The 17,997-nt window shown below is 37.4% G+C and overlaps 1 protein-coding gene and 1 long non-coding RNA gene across 3 annotated transcripts in view; both read left to right on the top strand.

Annotated features, from left to right (window-relative positions):
• Positions 1-17,997, top strand: part of NALCN (sodium leak channel, non-selective) — a 234,436-nt gene that overhangs the window by 194,018 nt on the left and 22,421 nt on the right. For both annotated transcript variants that reach the window (XM_066313489.1, XM_066313490.1), the window contains 9 exons: positions 6,730-6,831; positions 7,236-7,305; positions 8,507-8,598; positions 8,759-8,881; positions 11,752-11,872; positions 11,974-12,105; positions 13,791-13,958; positions 15,126-15,230; positions 15,945-16,051. In XM_066313489.1, coding sequence (XP_066169586.1) covers positions 6,730-6,831; positions 7,236-7,305; positions 8,507-8,598; positions 8,759-8,881; positions 11,752-11,872; positions 11,974-12,105; positions 13,791-13,958; positions 15,126-15,230; positions 15,945-16,051 — 1,020 coding nt within the window. The remainder of the gene's footprint in view (positions 1-6,729; positions 6,832-7,235; positions 7,306-8,506; positions 8,599-8,758; positions 8,882-11,751; positions 11,873-11,973; positions 12,106-13,790; positions 13,959-15,125; positions 15,231-15,944; positions 16,052-17,997) is intronic.
• LOC136357871 (uncharacterized) lies at positions 2,873-5,816 on the top strand. Its single transcript, XR_010742970.1, has 3 exons — positions 2,873-3,275; positions 3,380-3,463; positions 5,546-5,816. It is a non-coding gene; the product is annotated as an uncharacterized lncRNA (long non-coding RNA).

The following is a 17,997-nucleotide window of genomic DNA, read 5'->3' as shown; positions in this document are numbered from 1 at the left end:
CCTGTCTGAAAATTGCAATGCATTTCCCTCAGCAGCAATAACCACTTCTAGCAAATTTACTTTCTCCTACATATCTTCAGTGCTTTACACTTTTCTCTCACTCGATGTTGCTGCAAGCACTGCTCTTCCTCTTAAAAGTGAGTTTTATGCCTGTGGTTCTTCTGACCCTCATTCCTTGCTCAATCATTATCTAAGAATAGGGTCTGGTCCTTTATTACTCCCACTGGCTTTCTAAAGTAGAGAGAGTAGAGCAGGTCCAGTCAAAATGTTGTATAAATCAGTTCATTCTCTCCAGTGCTGAGGATAAGTTGTAAACAGCACAGAATGGTGTGGAAAATGAGCAAATTAAAAGTAATTGTGGTGACACAGTGTCTTCGGGAACCTCTTCCCACTTCACCTGGACAGTTCCAACACCGGCCGCAGGAAAGGTACGGTTCAGTATACTGATATACCTCACCAACCCCGTAGATTATTTGTACCACGCAGCATGAGCAATGACCAAGGAATGAAGGGAGGACTCTGACGAGGATTCAACTGCTGGAGTTTATTAGTGCCCCACAAAATGCCACCTTACCTCCCGGGTGTCTGCCTCAGCAGAGCACAGACTGCCCCGGTGCAACAGCTTAAGTACATGGGAGGAGAAAGGGGAGGAGTCAAGCAAGGGACCGATCAGGTAAAGGTAGGGAGTGGCTCTGCTTATGAAGGACAGACACAGGAACCAATCAAGAAGGGGAAGGAGGGAACGGCCGGGAATCCTGCCCAATCACTCGATGACCTCACTGGAACTTTCTAGTCCCAGGGTGGGGCCTCGAAGTGATAGACAGGACTGGGGGTTACATAATGGGTGATTGACAGATAACTGCAACTGGGGTAAACCATAGGGAACAAACTCAGGGGGATATATGGAACAAACCATTGAATACATATAACAATATAAAAATAAACCATGAAGACAAACATTAAACTGATAAAACTAAAACACACCACTACAAGTAATTTCACATAGTTCAAAATATAATCAAAATGTCAATAGTGCAAAATTTGATTCTGGTGTGCATTGAACTCCACAGAATCAGAGAATAATTGAGGTTGGAAGAGACCTCTGGAGGTCAACTGGTCCAACCTACCTGCTCAAGAAGGACCACCCATAAAAAGGTGCCTAGAACCACATCCAGACACGTTCTGAATATCTCCAGAGAAGGAGACTCTACAACATATATATAAAATATATATTGTGACAGTTTGGGAAACTTTTTTTTTTTTTTTTTAATAGGCAGCTTTTCATTTGGTTTTCATTACAGCTGATGCTACAGTCAATCTACAGTCAGCTGATGCTAGGGGCATGCAATAGGATTTTCACTGTTCTAGACAAGATTTGTCTGATGTGTTTCCTGGTCATGAGGGAGTAACATAACTTATGCTAAAGTGGAGCATTTAGTTTCATAAACAACTAACTGAATAAAGTGTATTTATCTTTTGTCTGAACCTGGGAATGCTGGGGGGGTGGGGGGGAGGTGCATGGGGAAGGGAAAGAGGGGAGAAAGAATTGCTTGAGTTAAGTATCCTATTCTAGTTTGTTAATATGCTAGAAGATAATTCAGACTTTGTTCATACAAGTATTTCTGCAAAATACAGTGATTTCTAGGAAAGGTATAAAGTTTACCTCTAAATAAAATCTCCCTGAAGAATAATAGAGAGAATGGGAAAAGATCTTTTCCAACATAAATGATTTTATGATTCTGTGATGGTAGAAGATATACCTTTGGTATTCTTTATTAGAAACTTCCCTTTGTTAAACAACTGACTTGTACTTATTACAAGTTATTACTTAATTGGCTCTGACTTGCAAAAAATTTCTTCGCATATATTTTTTCGCTCTTAAAGAGTATGATTTCTTTCTTCATAACTTTGAGGGTTTAACCCCATGCATTTCTCAGAACAAATGTTCCAGGTAAGTTCCACTGATGATTGTTGTCATCCCATGCAAAATCCAGACTTAGTCACCACCTTCCTAAATCTCTACAAGTGTACAGCATCACTGGATTTCATCTGCCTGTGGCAAAGACAAGCAAAAAGAAATACTGAAATGTACATATCCTTTGGAATGAAATTACTCTGTTTCATGGGGTTTGTGCCACATGAACACCATGTTATGGATCACTGCAAAGCACAGTTGTGAAACAGGGGTTTTGGGCTATGGAGTCTCCAACACTACAGGTATGGAATTGATCTCATTTTGAGAGGGGTGGTAGACTGGATAGCCACTTGAGGTTTCTTTTTCTGCATTGCTTTTATTGATTCTTCTACAGTCCAATGAAAATTGTTACTATATAAACATCTCAGAGAAGAGAAGCTGAAACAGCAAGGCAAGAATGATAATCAATAAAAACTGCTAAAGGAAAGAAAGTCTCCTACCATAGCTCAACTGCCCGAGCAGTCACTAAAGAAAATAAGTGACTATTTGCGTTTTTGCTTTAGAGACATAAGGAAGGAAACAAGAAAAAACATGGATAAGAAAAAAACCTGAGTTATCCAAAATGCACTAATAATCCATTTTGTTTCATCAGCTAGATTCAGATTTCTTTAAAAAATATTATCTTTTACTCACAAAGAACAGTAGTGTAGATGTGAAAATATGCATTTATTGTGCTTGCTTTTCAAAAATGCCTTACTGAATTAAATTTATAAATTAAAGAAAGAAACACTATAACACCTCTCAAGTGGATTCCCCATGAATCTTGGCTGTCACATATAACCAAATATTCCAAGTTATATGGAATTATGAGAGCATAGAAAGATTTAGTAAGAATAAAGAGGCCTAAGGAGTGAAAACAGTGCTGAATGATGCTGATAACTGCACTAAAGTGCACCACAGTACTAAGGCTTCAGTGTGAGCATGTTTCAGGGAGAAAAACAAAAGTACATAGTAATATATGCAGTTGCTACAATTACTGCATCAATACTCACTCATTAAAAGACAGAAAAAAAACCTCAGAGCAGTTTAATGCTGGAATGCAAGATGAGTGAACACTTATTTCAGGAAAGGATGCCTGACTAAAAAGTCCAAGGATGAGCCACATGCTTACCCCCTGCAAGAGACCTCAGAATACTCATGAAAGGTACAGTATTTTGAATTATTGATCAAAACCTTTAAAATTTTACATTTGATCAAAAAATGTTACTTGAACACTCTGTTCACGACTTCTTTTTCAGGAATTCCAAAGCATGAAATAGTTTGAAGGATTAAAAAATGTGGACCTCCTAATTGGTTGCAGGTAATACAAGCTAGGTGGTACAAACTAAATCCCAGCATTGTCTTATTCTGTGTGATCCTCACCTGGCTTTCTGGTTACCTAAAAAATTGCAATTTCTCTTTCAGGATATTTTCTTACATTTGCACTTTTCAGAGCAAATTTGGAGCATGTGGTTTTCAGCTGCTGTACTGTGTTCAGAGTTCTGCAAGGTGAGTACAAAGTCTAGAAGGCTGACATACTTCTTGTTTCTTTTCCTTTGTTTCATACTTTCCTTATTCCTCCACAGGTGAAAATAAACCTATATAATATTTCAGAGAGGGGGTATAGGAAGATGAAAAGGGCAATTTTAGCTAAAAAGGGTTATTTTGCCTCTGTTTTTTAAAGGTCAAAAGATTCTGACCAGCTACAGTTACATAAAAATGTATCAAGGCAAGAAAAGTTTTTTTTATAACTCAAATTTTCAAACCAAATAGGAGTGAATTTTTAACACGGTGGCAGGTTGATTGTGCCTGGTGTGGGATTCAACTCTGGGTAGCCAAACCTACCTGTGACCTAAGGGATGAACTCTACCATGTAGCTGACAGAGTTAATCAATAAAATCAATAAAGGTAATGGAACCCAGTGAGATCTTTAGCTGACTGTTTTGTCTTTAGATGCCCTTTATGGTTACTTTAATATCTTCCAAACATCATTCATTAAATTATTGACCAAGTACTCAATGAAGTTGTTCACATATGAGCATACAGTAACGCATGAGATGCCAGAGGATGTCCACAACATTCTCTGGAAGATGGCAGGTAATACACAAATTTGTAGGGGTATTACACCCTGCTGGAGCAGCAGCTGAAAGGAAAGCAAAATAGTCCAAGCCATGACAGGTGGTGCTGGCCATCTCTGCAGAGCCAGTTTCATTGGGCCCTATGTCTCCACTGGCTAGGAATTGGCTAAAAGCCTGGACACGTGGCTCACAGGCAGGCACTGAGAGGAAGTGTGTAGGTGTTTGTGCCTGCAGTGAGAACATAAACCCTATTGCAGACTTTAAAACTGGTAACTCTGCAATTCTGAAAAATTCATGGCACCAGCCCTCTTTTTCAAAAGTCCTCAAAGATGTGCAACTCTAGGTGTCTAAGAAGCTGAAAAATATCCCAATTTCGAGTCAAAAGGATAACTAAGCAGGCTCTTACTAAGAGTTCATACAAGGAAGATTAACTCCCAAGGCACTAATTCCTATAAAATTCATACAAGAAAGATTAATTCCCAAGACACTAATTCCCATAAAGTGGAGAATGCCAGGAGAGAGGCTGTCAAAAGTAGACAAGGATTTTTCAGCAGTCTTTTTCTCTGGAAATACAAAAATGTTTCTTTGCAATTACTTGATAAAAAAATTCTGATCTCTGTGCTAAACAACTGATATTTCATTATTTCTCTGTTGACTTCGCAAGAGCTGCAGTGCTTCCAGAGGTATTGAAAATGGATGTAAATGCTGAATACAGATTTAGGAATCTAACTTAGCCATCATAAGTACTAAGTCTTTCTGCAGGGGTTACTTTTTATGCATGTTCATTCTGCCATAGTATGCCCATAGTATATGGGTCTGTCTGTTTCACAATATTATTAACAATCAAATAAGCCATCTTGTTCATTATTCAGGTAAAGAATTTATTGCTTGAACATTTAAAGCTCTCTTTTATTATGAACGCTAAGTTTTTATGTAACTTGGAATTCAATTTGCTATGTACAAGAGCATGTAAAAAGTTTATGTACAAGTTATTTTCTGACATCAAGAAAATAATTTTTAGCTAATAGAAGCAGAGCATAATAGGTTATATCTACAGGGGAAAAAAGAGGTAAGTTATCCTCTTGTCACACCAAGAAGCCTCTGAACAGAATCCAGACCCCAGAACTTGTCATTCTCTCTGCTGGGAAAAAATGGATCATCAATTAAATGGAATTATATAGGATCTATTTTTAGGAAATAGTTCTTTCCTTTCTTTTCCTTTTATTCAGTCAAAAATTGCAAAGGTATTCAAATATCTTAAGTTGTTTTCTGACAGTGTTACGTGGTATCATCATCCACAATAAAATGCTTAAAATCCTTTGGTATTAAAATGTTCATGATTTCTCTAAGATGAGCTGTGTTTTATAAGACATGCAGTAATTTTCTTATATGTCATGATACTTTAGTTCAGTGTAGTGTAATCTAATGCTTTCTGTAACAAGTGTAGCACAATGTATTTTTCTAGCATGCTAATCTGATTGACAGCATTCTAAGCTTCTCATTTTTGTTCCAGATATCACTTTGGATTCCTACTTGTATCATTTATGAGTTTAAATCCAAAAGAAGGAAAAAAGTGGAGAAGAGTGAAAAACAAAGCCACGTTGGAGGAAGAACATGCCATGGACACCTTTTGCTGTCAAGCATGATCATCCCATGCTGCCAAGGCATTTATCTAAGCCTTACAGATTGGCAGATACAGTGTTTACACAGTGTATAGCTCCTTTAATCTTTTCAGAAAAAATGAAGATTCAGTTCAATAAAAAGTATGGAATATTACCAGCTGGGTCATGTTTTCTCTTAATGATCTCATAACACAAAATGAGGAGTGCACACTGCAAACTTTAAATTGAACCATTTTGGAAAGTTAAAATATGTTTCCAAGGTTGAAATTCCACGTCTCAGCCATCAGACAGATCTGTCTGAGCTCTTTTAGTGGAAACCTCTCTTTTTCTTAAGCAAATCAATTTCATTGTCGCCATCAAAATGAAGATACACTTGCTCTGTTTAGCTGTTGCACACTTACTGGCCGACAAATACTCATTTCTGCCAAAATGTGTAAAATGTGTTGCCAAAATTAAGCAAAAAAAACCCCAAAAAACTACAAAACAAACCATGAGCAAACAAGCAAAAAATCCACACAACAAAATGCTGCAAGTTGACCACATTCCTAGAGAGCAGGCATTTCATATAACAGAACATCAGCAATGTACAACTATTCATTTTATACTGGATAAGGTTCCAGTTGTTTTGAACACTCCAAGTTACATTCTAGGTCCTAAATGTGTATGTAGAAACTTCAGTCCTAAAAGGGACTAAAATTGCTGTTGTACTTGTTCTATTCCCTTCTTTATTGCTGAAAAACTGGTTTTACTGATGGTTAGTGCGTTGCTTGACTGCTTTCATACTTAGTGAAGTCCTGAGGGGCCAAAAATTCTACAGCAAACTGGAAAAAAGTCATAGATGGTCCTTGCTAAGGCATGGAGAAGGTTCATCATATGACCAGTTGTGTTGCAGAGTAAGGATTCATTGCTTTGGAAATATTTTCATTGAAAGTCCATTGCTCTTGTATTGTTATTCTCTATTGTTCTTGAAGTACTTGCTCCCCACAAAGCCAAGATGATTTCTCCAAATGTGCTACCTCTGAAATTATCATTTATACTGAAAACTCTTTGTCATCATCTTTACGTTTCTTCGTAGGGCCTGCACTAGACAACGCATGCTGAGCGGATCATTTGAGGGGCAGCCAGCAAAGGAAAGGTCAATACTGAGTGTCCAGCATCATATACGACAGGAACGCAGGTAAAAAATGCAGAGAAGGGATGGTTTTAAAATATTCTTAAGATAAAAGTGAGCAGTCTCTAACGTGTGAAAAGCCAAAACCACTTGTACAAAGAACTGGATTCACCATTCTTCACTGTAACCATAATGAAATTCATTGTACTGTATAAATGGGAAAAAAATGCCTTTTTATTTCAAATGTCATTTCCTTTGCCAACTACAAAGCTATCAATTTAAAGATCAGAAGGACAGAAATTGGCTTATGTTAGACCAGATTGAAAACAATTGAAAAGCATATAAGCTTCTGATGTTAGCAAGAGAAAAAATGATAAGAACTTGAGACATCGATGCTTTATAATGGTCATCTTATAAAGGTCAAAATTTCATCTTGAGATGTATTGTTAAATTGATTATGATTGTTTCAGGTCACTGAGACATGGTTCAAACAGCCAGCGAATCAGCAGAGGAAAATCTCTTGAAACATTGACTCAAGATGTAAGTCCTCATAGAAATGCTGGTTTCAGTTTGAGAATATAAGAAATTAGAATATATACTATCAAATAAATGCTTGTGTAAGGCTAATTCTATTTATGAACTTGCTTGCAATTTGTCTTTTGAAATCTTGAAAGGAAGTCATACGACAAATGCTATAACATTAGAACTATCCTCAAAATAATTGATATGGTTATTTCACTGAAAGACTCATGGTTTTGGAACATTTACTGAGATAGATTCACTGAATCTGTAGACACCGCATTAGGAACACAACAATTGCTACCCAGGACATGTTAAAAGCAATACTCTGGAGTTATACAAACCATTCACGCTGGCAAAAAGGCACTTCAAGATTTCTGATGAAAGTTTAACAATATTTTCCAAGTAGCAGAACTGTCAAACAAAGGGACCAAGACTAAAAGGGAGAATAGTAATCATGACTTTCACTCTGGTGTAATTTCATGCAGTTAAGTGCGTTTTCATTTCTGCAAATTCATATGATATCTTGTGGATCTCTGTGGCAATGAAATTTCAAGATGCAATATTAGTCAGCCATTTCCAAACTATGTCAGTCTTTAAAGGTAACTAAAGCAGATGTGGCTTTGCTAGTATCTAACAGCAAGGGTAACACTCAGCATTACCTGACCAGGAGAGCTTCAAAGACTCACAAAACTCCGAATAGTAATGCTGATTGTTCCCTCCACTGCCTGAGCTCAGACAGCATCCTGCCTCCCTTCTTCTCTCTGTCCCTCTTCCTCATCCCCACACTCAATAGTCACTACCTGTATGATCTGCGTGCCTCGCAGCCTGGCAGCCAATGCAGCAGGCTTGAGAAGCTGAAAGAGTGTCTAAAACCTTTTATTTCTCAGTCTTTGCCCTTAGTAATTTGATTATATTCATTCCAGTTCAGAGAGGTTGGCTGGTCTTACAGGACCTCTGTTTTTGAAGTTAAAAGTTAGATTGGATGGAGCCTCAAGCATGAAATTAGAACTGAAATTAACCTTGATGAAAATAAGAAGCTTTATGCTGTAGGTAGAAAATACTGTGCAATATGCTTGGCTGAGTTGATGTGCAGCACATTTGGAAATAAAGATCTTTCATTTTAATATTTCTATGTAAAATAGCATATCTTGCTTTCATCTGAAACATAAAAACACAACAACCCTTAGACTTCACTTTAAAAGAATCATTTTGCTTCTAGCACTCCAACACAGTGAGATACAGAAATGCACAGAGAGAAGACAGTGAGATAAAGATGATCCAAGAAAAAAAGGAACAAGCTGAAATGAAAAGGTATTTAAAAATCAAAAGCCTGAGTGCATTTTTCCGTATTAACTATTCTCTGTATGAAGTTAAAAGTATTAAGAGTCAACATGAAAAAAAGAACAAAGTGTAAGGGATATTTTTGCCAGGGATAATGTGTAACACTTAGCAATGTCCGTTTTTTCAAAAGGAAAGTCCAGGAGGAGGAACTGCGGGAGAACCACCCGTATTTCGATAAGCCCCTTTTCATAGTTGGCCGTGAGCACAGATTCCGGAACTTCTGCCGAGTGGTGGTACGGGCTCGCTTTAATGCGTAAGTTCATTTCATAGCAGCCTTGGTTCCAACAGATGCTTACCTCCATGTCCTCAGACATCAAGCTCTAATTTTCCTTTTACAAGGAAAACTGCATGCAGTGTGCTCACCACACAGGCTGGCAGCCAGCTGTCTGTGGTGTAGTCTTGCTGCTGGAGGAAAGGAAGCAATAAAAGGCTGGTTTAGGGCAGTCTGTGATGCTGAGATGGACAAAACTATGGGGAAACTGCAGGCATGAGCTAAGAGGAAAGGCTAACGTTTCTCGCTTTTAGATATTTGGGAATCAGCTTGCTATTCCCTTCTTATTCCTAATCATAGGGCGAGAAGTTATTATACACCAACAGTTACTCATAGAACAGAAAAAGGTGAAGAGAAATAAATTGCACCTTTGCTCACCCAAATATAGTGTTGCCCATAATAGGGGACTCAGGACGGGCTGGGGAGGTGTTCAGCTGTGGGACATAGAAGGAGAAATGCTGAAACAGAATGAAAACCAGGGAGACTCAGCAGCTAAGCTGTAGGTATATGTGACTGTGGCAGACAGAGATCCGTGTGCAAGCAGCTTTCTATAAAATCATCTCACACCTCTTCTTTTAAACCTCTGTCTCTTGCTGGGACCCTGATTTTAAAGGGTTAATGCATGTCACCTTGCACAGAGCAGTGCAAGATGAAAGACCAAGATAGCTCAAATATCAAGGCCATGAGCTTGGCACTTAGAAGGACTGGTTTCAGCAGCTGCTTTACCATTGATTTTCTCTGTGTCCCTCAACAAATTACTTCTAGTTAGCATGACAGGACAGTTATATACTCAGTTTTAACAACTGCTGTATTTAAGTTTCTGCCACCTTTGTTGAGACATGTCCTTGAGCTACATCCCCACTTTTCTATGCAACTGCTAACTTGATTGTAGTGCACTGGTCCATGAAGCAGTTGCAAATTAAAACAGAAAAACAAAACACACAAACAGTCAATCAAATACACTTAGCAAGTACTTGTCAGTGCCTCTTAGCATTGTTTAGTGCCCAGTGGTAACAGTAGATTTATGTTAACATTTTAAATAAAATATTTGCAGTTATAAGAATAAACTGATTTTCTTAAACAGTCTTCTTTTTCTTTTATTTACTTAAATCCTCCCTGCTTTATTTGTTGTGTCATCTAGCTTACCAAGTAAGATATTCTAGATATCTTTTCCAAACTGATAGGTTACATGTTTTCTTCTAATAAAATATGGCTGAGCAATGCTGCTATGTACAATGTAGGGAGAGGCACGGGTTTAAGAAGCAAAAGTCAGTGGATTCAGTGGGAAGGCACCTAATGAAGTATGTTCTGTGTGCTTACGGGTGTAAGTGGATGAACCTGGCCTGTGGAAGATGTTTCTTGTTCTTCTTGTATGTTTTGTGCATTCTTGTAATTCATAAAGATGAAATCTCTCTGGTGGTAATTCCTCAAGTCTGTTCAGTCCATTTTTCACTTTAAGCTCAGCAAGGAAGTAATGGCAATTTCACATCCAAATGGCTAGAGCTCTCCAATGAAATATAGGATATGTCAGTGCAGATCCTGTCTTGGCATGATTTCCTACGAGAGTTGGAAGAGAAGTGAAAGTGCCTATAACCAGTGGGTCAGGGGAGGCTTCTTGGAAAGTATTCTTGTAGCTTCTCCCTCAGGAGTCATTCTGCTTCAAATGAAATTGATAAATAATTGCTGCAGCAGGAACTTAATTCATGTAATCTAGATATGTGCATATTACTTATGGAGTAATTCTCACTCTTTGCCTAATGGGTGTTTGGATATGGCAGGTGGAGCACAGCAATTACATGGGAAAATTCAGATACAGAGAATCTAAAAATGTTAATCAGAAGAAGATTAAAGAAATAATAAAAGACATAGAGCTTCTGGATGAATTTGTGTGTGAGTGTATGTGGGGGGCGGTGTTAACTGAGGGTATCATATGATCACAGAATCATAGAGTGGTTTGAGTTGCAAGGGGCCTTAAGGATCATCTAGTTCCAACCCCTCTGCCTTGGACATGGACACTTTTCACTAGGCCAGGTTGCTCATCCAGCCATGGTCCAAGAAGTTTTGAAGTAATTGTAAAGAGCATTTTGATATCTTAAATTCAGTTATCCCCCTTATTCCCAAGAAAATTACAAGATTAAGTCCTTGTTTACAAAATCAAGACCCAAAAAACTGTCAGTTCAAAGAAGCTTAGAGGCATTACAGATATGCAATGAGTTAAAGTGATCCTAACTGTGTTGATAATATAACTGAAATTGCATAGAATTAAATGAAACTTATACAGACATTTAAAAAAAAGATAGCATAAAATGGAGCCTTGATTTTGGGCAGAAATTACTTTGAGTTGATGGATGCATGATATAATTATAATGCTGACTAAAATAAAATGTAAATTACTGTATTTTTTCTTCTTTTTATAGTTCTAAAACAGATCCTGTTACTGGAGCTGTGAAAAATACCAAATATCATCAGCTTTAGTAAGCACTGCAAAAGTAACTTTGCTTGGTCTCATAAGCCTGCAGTATAAGTGTGTGTGCACACATGCATGGATGTGTGTAAATGTGCATGCACATGTGTATGTCTTGGTTTGGGGTGGTTTTTTCCCAAGAAAGGGAAAACCATGGAGTTGTTCAGGGAGAAGAATGAACAGAAAGAGAATTTTTAAATCAGACTTTTCTTCTTCACTTGCATGCAACTTCTCTAGTTTTACTATGCATTTCTGAAATACTGAAATCTTTGACACTTCTCAGCTCAATTTATTTTTGATAGGAAAGCACTTTACTGTAGTGTAGGCACAAAGCTGCACAGAGCTAAGGGCATTTCTGTAATGGCATTTCCTTATGTGTCATTCACAGTGACTTGCTGGGTTTGGTTACTTACCTGGACTGGGTCATGATCATTGTTACGATCTGCTCCTGCATTTCCATGATGTTTGAATCCCCTTTTAGAAGAGTTATGCATGCTCCAACACTCCAGGTACTGCCACTGAATCATTTATCAATTATTGAACCACAGTCACCTTGCTTTTCTCCACTGCCTATTCCTAAATTATGGTTGTTCTCTGCTTTTGTTTTCAGATTGCTGAATATGTTTTTGTAATATTCATGAGCATTGAGCTTAATCTGAAGATTATGGCAGATGGCTTGTTCTTTACACCAACAGCTGTCATTAGGGACTTTGGAGGAGTTATGGACATATTTATATATCTTGTAAGTTTTTGTACTTATGGAAGGATTTTGTGGCATTCTTAATTCTGATATATTTGGTTATATAATTGTTTTGTAGTGTAGAAAAGTTTGGCTCTGTACCCTGATGCAAATGCAGTAGTGATGCATGGATGTGATAAACACCTGGCAATTTAGTGTAGGGTCACTGTATGGCCCCTTTTAATTCTTTATTTATTGATATGTTTTAAGTATCAGATCTGATCTTTCTTCAGAGTAAACTCGAGAACTCTGACCTCATTTCATCATTTTTATGCAGGAGAATCTTAATTTTACCTGTTTCATAGGTATTAATTGCTTATTCCCCTCTCAACAGTATTGCTGCTTTATTGAAGGTGTTTCAAAAGTCTTTACCATTTGAAAGAGAGCACATCTTTGTTGTTGGTGTTGCTATAATAGAAAGCAAAGAAACCTATATCCCATATCTATCGGAAGTGGTTCTCAGGAAAAAAAGTTTCTCAATAGTTCTCAACATTTTTTGGGAAATCTCTTGCATTCCATTAAAATACAAGAGGAAGCTGTCCATTTCCTCTTCCCACATGACAGTAAACACCACAGAACATGTCAAAACCAAGTCCTCAGTATAATAGAGTATGAAATATTTTCTAACTGAAGAAATTACAGAGAAAAATGGCTTTGATGGATTTAGATTAAATCTTCCAGAGATTAATCCACCAGGCAGATGTCCTGCATAAAATTTGTCATGATCAATTTGTATCAAAGATACTGCTGTTAGCATAAATAAAAATATGCATACTTGCACAAAACTCCTGTCTGGTATGCATAATTCCTATGTGCTTTAGTTTCTTGAAATCTCTCTGAATCCCTCTGCTTGTCTGAAGGAAAAATTAAGTTGTTACAGTTTGGTAGAGATGTGGCTGTGGTGACCTTAAAAGACTGGAAGAAAGTTAGGACTGTCAAATCTGTTTTAGTGGAGTGGCTGTCTTTTATCACTGTTTTTTAACAATATATAACATGTTTTAAATAATTGGTAATATTTTGATTCTCCAGTTTTTGTGCACTTACTTCTTTGTAATACTCTCACCTCTGTCTCCCTATGATAACACTGGCTTTTAAAAAATAAGAAGCACTTAAGAGATGTTAAATCAATAAACATTTGTCAGAGATTGTTCAGGCCACATGACACAACTATGCTGTTTGGAAACACTTCCAGAAACATAGCATTCATGTAATGAAACCACCTGGTGACAAAACCACTTATGCTTGTAACAAAGTGATAAGAAAAACTGTCAGGAAAGCTGCTAACAGACTTTCCAGGTGAGGATTTCTCAGTTCCAGGGTGGAATCTCTGAAATTTCAAGGAGAGAGAGAGAAATAATGCTGCCTGCACCAAGAATATAGTTTGTGTCCTTGTTTTGAATCAGCCAAATTGATTTCTCCTTTTGTAACTATTCCATCTAATTAAGCAAATGAAATCAATTTTGAGTCAAAGAGGAAGACAAAGACAGGCTGATGCCCATTAGTTAGAACAATAAGCTGGGACATAAGAGATCTAAGCCCTTTTTCTAAATTAGATGCTCTTTTGCCTTATTCTTTCCTTTAATTTTAAGGTATAGAAATGTTCATTGACCTTCTGTGCTGTGTCTGTGCCAAGTAAGACATGGTAAGCCTGACCCTTCTTTGCCTCTTCCTGTTCCTGTCACATCCAGGTGAGTTTGATATTCCTGTGCTGGATGCCTCAGAATGTCCCTGCCAAATCTGGAGCTCAGCTCTTAATGGTGCTCCGCTGCCTCCGACCTCTTCGGATTTTCAAACTGGTCCCTCAGATGAGGAAAGTGGTTCGAGAGCTGTTTAGTGGCTTTAAGGAAATTTTTTTGGTATGTGCCAATTATTTTTTTCTTGTGCAGAAAAAGTAGGAGTAATGAGATAAATGAAGGAGTAATAAGATAACATTTTGATATAAAATTCATGTTTTCTAGTCTTTTCACCATTGTTGTCTGTTTACTTTTCATTGTGGTATCACTGCAGATGACCAACAACAGGCTAAAAATTAGAATATTAGTAACTCATACAGAGTAAAGTTGTTGTAATAATTCTTTTTGAAATTGTATTACTTGTTTAGTATACTTTTACTCATAATTGCATAGGTGGAGTACTGAAAAAAAATCTACTCCTTTTTCACATTTCCAGTTGGTCAAGGAAGATGAGAAGTAGTGTGTGGCAACTCTGCAAGAACAAAAGTAAACCTGCTTTCTGAGCTGCAGGTCTCTACCTTCAAGTTTTTTGAGAGGCAGCCAAAAACAATACAGCTGTTTATCACAGATCTGGATCTCATTCTTATGTCATTGTAGTTATTATTATGATCATGGCCATGCTTATAATAATGACAAAAACAATGGAGTCTGTGATTGCTTGATCAGACATAATCTATTGTCTTGGGACCCTTATGTGATGCTGGTCAGCCTAAGCAACAGCCATCTTATTCCTTAACAGAAGGCTTTATTAGGTGAGGTAGTTATGAAACACTGAGCGACAAAATATTTGCAGACAGTAATAGAGCAAGGACAAAAAGTATTAAGCTAGTTGGCATTTCATAAATACTATATTCTATTAAAGATATTTACATCTTAATTTTCTTATGCTTATCTTTATTGGAGCTATCCTGGAATTAAGTATCTAACAATGGCTTAATCAGATTAATTAGCCTGACTCAGCAAAACAGAAGCAGCACATATGCAAATACTCAAACAGTTTCTTTAAAGTGAGTGGCAAATCTTGTGCATACAGAATTTAACAAGGTGGTACACTGAGCACAAGAAACCTTTTATCCTTACCTGCAATTCTTAGGTCCTAGGTTAAAAATAAAACTAATATAACACTGGTCCTGGTGATCTGGACAAGAACCTAAAGAAACGTGTCATCACAAAAGCCATATCTCCAGGTTTATACCACAAGACAATGCTCCCTGCAGTTCACCAGGGAATCTGACCCCCTTCTCAAGTCTACAGAAGAGAAGCTTGACAAGTGTAACTTCATCTTTACAGGTTTCTATTCTTTTGCTGACGTTAATGCTTGTTTTTGCAAGCTTTGGAGTGCAGCTGTTTGCTGGGAAACTGGCTAAATGCAATGACCCTCACATCATCTCTAGGGTAAGAACTGCTTTTCTGCTTCAAAATAATGATATGTTGTGCCACTTTTGCCTGCTGGAGAAAGCAAGAGGGGCAATCAGAGCTATCATATGAGAAACAGATCTTGGGCACTTTCTTGTTCAGAAGAGGGATGGTGGAGGGAAAGGTGATTAAGGGGTCAGCAAATGAGGGTAAGAATATGGTTTTATATGTTTCCATATAAAAACTAAAGCAGGCCCAAATATTGGGGACTGCTTAAAAAGAAGTTGTCAAAGGAATGCCATATTACCTGCAAAGGACATGGAATTAATCATGGAAAATAACACATTTGCATTCCAAACAACTGAAAAACAAGTTAGACTGCTAGAGGTCTAAATCACTGGGGATGCCATGTGGGTTAGATGGAGAAAGTTACCTGTGTTTCTTACTCCATTTGGAGAAATATCATCATGATCTAAGGAGAGCAGTGGTCTTTAGAAAATAGTTGAAAAGCTACATAGCCTTGCAAATTGAAAAGCACTGTCAGTCCTGAAGGAAAAGGGTATATGGAAAACTTACTAAGATGCCTTTTTCATTTGGGTAAAGTTCCATGACTGTTAATCACAGACTTATTTATAACCCTTCATTTCTGTTTATATTGCTTTCCTATCATGGCAAATGTGCTGTTTATGCTGGCATGTTGGCATCTCTCTCAGACTTCTGTTTAATCTCAGGCTGTGGTTTATTTTCTTATAGGAAGACTGTCATGGCATCTTCAGAATAAACGTAAGTGTGTCCAAAAATCTCAATTTAAAGTTAAGACCTGGAGAGAAAAAGCCTGGATTTTGGGTGCCCCGAGTCTGGTGAGTTGCTACACTTTGGCCTATGTTTCTTCAAAAATGCAACTGGTGGTGTAGAAAAATGGCTCAAATGTGATGACATTAAATTACTGATGGAGGGGTTTTATTGTGATTCAAATGATACTAAGAGTAAAAATTCTGGCATATTTACTAAAAATACAGATATATGAAGTTTTCCAGACTTAACCTCCACTTCATAACCAGGAAGAAAGGAAAAAACCCTCTAGGTACTGAACCTATGTAGGAATTAGATTTGACTTAGTTATTATTACAGTGGGAGTTATTATCTTGAAAAGTATCATCACTTTGTTATTCTTCAGTACTATTATGAAGGCAACCTGAGAGCCATAAAGCAACAATAGAACCTAAAAATAAATAGGAAAAGATGGGAAGGAAAAGAAATGGATACCTGCCTACTGCTACCCATAAAAACAAATTATTATATCATGTCTAAAAGCAGTCGTTCTCTTCTATGACCATCAACCATGCCAGCTAGCAGTTTCTTTCTTTTCCAGTGCAGGGAATCCTTGTGGTCTGTCTGGTGTAGAAGTACAGTAAAACTTACTTAAAAGCTAATGTATGCCTATTTTTTTAGAATTCTAATAAAGTCCATTTAATATTTTCCAACACCTGAACGGGTAAAACTCACTCTTTTTAATTGTTTATATTTTTTCACTTGGTTGGCATTTTGCAAAATCCGCTTAACAGCTACAATTGTTTTAATTGGCCATGTGTGTGGATAATGAATGTACCAGCAGTGGCAGATCCAGAGCCACCCTACACTAATGAAATAGTATGCTGTGATTTGAACAGTCAGTGAAACTGACATCTGCAGAAGCCTTTGTTTCTGTATGCTTCAGAGAAATTCTTCTTCAAGTAAGCAAATTCAATCCTGTTCAGCTTGATCCTGAAATAAGCAAAAATTGTTTTAATCAGCATAACTGCAGGCTTTGGGGAATGTTTTGTTATTTCAGAAAAATGTTTTATCACAAAGACATTTATACCACCTGTTGGCTGTCAGGCCAGATTTTCAAGAGCCAGATGTCAGTATAAGGACTGCATTAAAAAGAAGTGTCTACATCTGAGAGCTCTCTTTTCACTGAATAGTTGGATTCAAGAAGCACCAAACACTTAATAACTCTTCTAGAATACAACTGTTTACCTTATAAACTGTTGAAAAGTCATTAGGCTCCTTGGATTATCTGGCTTGGATTGTAGAGGCAGAGTGTCGTGCTACCCTAGCCCAAAGAGAGTACTTTTAATGTTCAGCTGGAAACATTCTCTTGAATCTCTACTAATAAAAAAGGTCAGAGCACATGGTGTAGGAAAGCCAAGAATATGTGATGTCCTCTCAGTAACTTTTGCTTTATGCTATGAATTCCTTATGATAATGAAACAGGGCATTTTCTCAACAATCTCCCTGACCATGGAGTCCGAATCTTTTATGTGGGTTAGAGAATTATTTCCTGCAGATAAATCTATTTTAGAATCTGGCCAATACCATCAAATCAATTTTTTTTTCCCACGAACGATGTATTTTTCTTATTTCATTGGCAAAAAGCTTTAAAATGCAGCAACACAGAGTCATAGAATGGTTTGGGTTGGAAGGAATCTTAAAGATTCTCTAGTTTTAACCCCCCCTGCCATGAGCAGGGACACCTCGCCCTACACCAGGTTGCTCAAAGCCCCATCTAGCTTGGCCTTAAACATGTTATAAGCTTTATTGCTTTGAGTCAGATTTTGAATAAGAATATAAAACATACACAGGGATCTAATAAATTAGGTTTACATATTGATTGCTGTTGCCATTGTTTTCTTATTCCTGGTATGGAACTTTGAGATGTTTTAGAGGCTTTCACCCCAGCTTTGCAAGATATTTTAATGTTAGACTGTGAAGAAATCAAGGTAACAAATAGAATAGCTTTACAGGTTACACCTATTTGTGTACT

Source organism: Sylvia atricapilla, chromosome 2, assembly GCF_009819655.1.
Source record: "Sylvia atricapilla isolate bSylAtr1 chromosome 2, bSylAtr1.pri, whole genome shotgun sequence".
Taxonomy (NCBI): domain Eukaryota; kingdom Metazoa; phylum Chordata; class Aves; order Passeriformes; family Sylviidae; genus Sylvia; species Sylvia atricapilla.
This window is presented reverse-complemented; position numbering and strand designations above follow the sequence as displayed.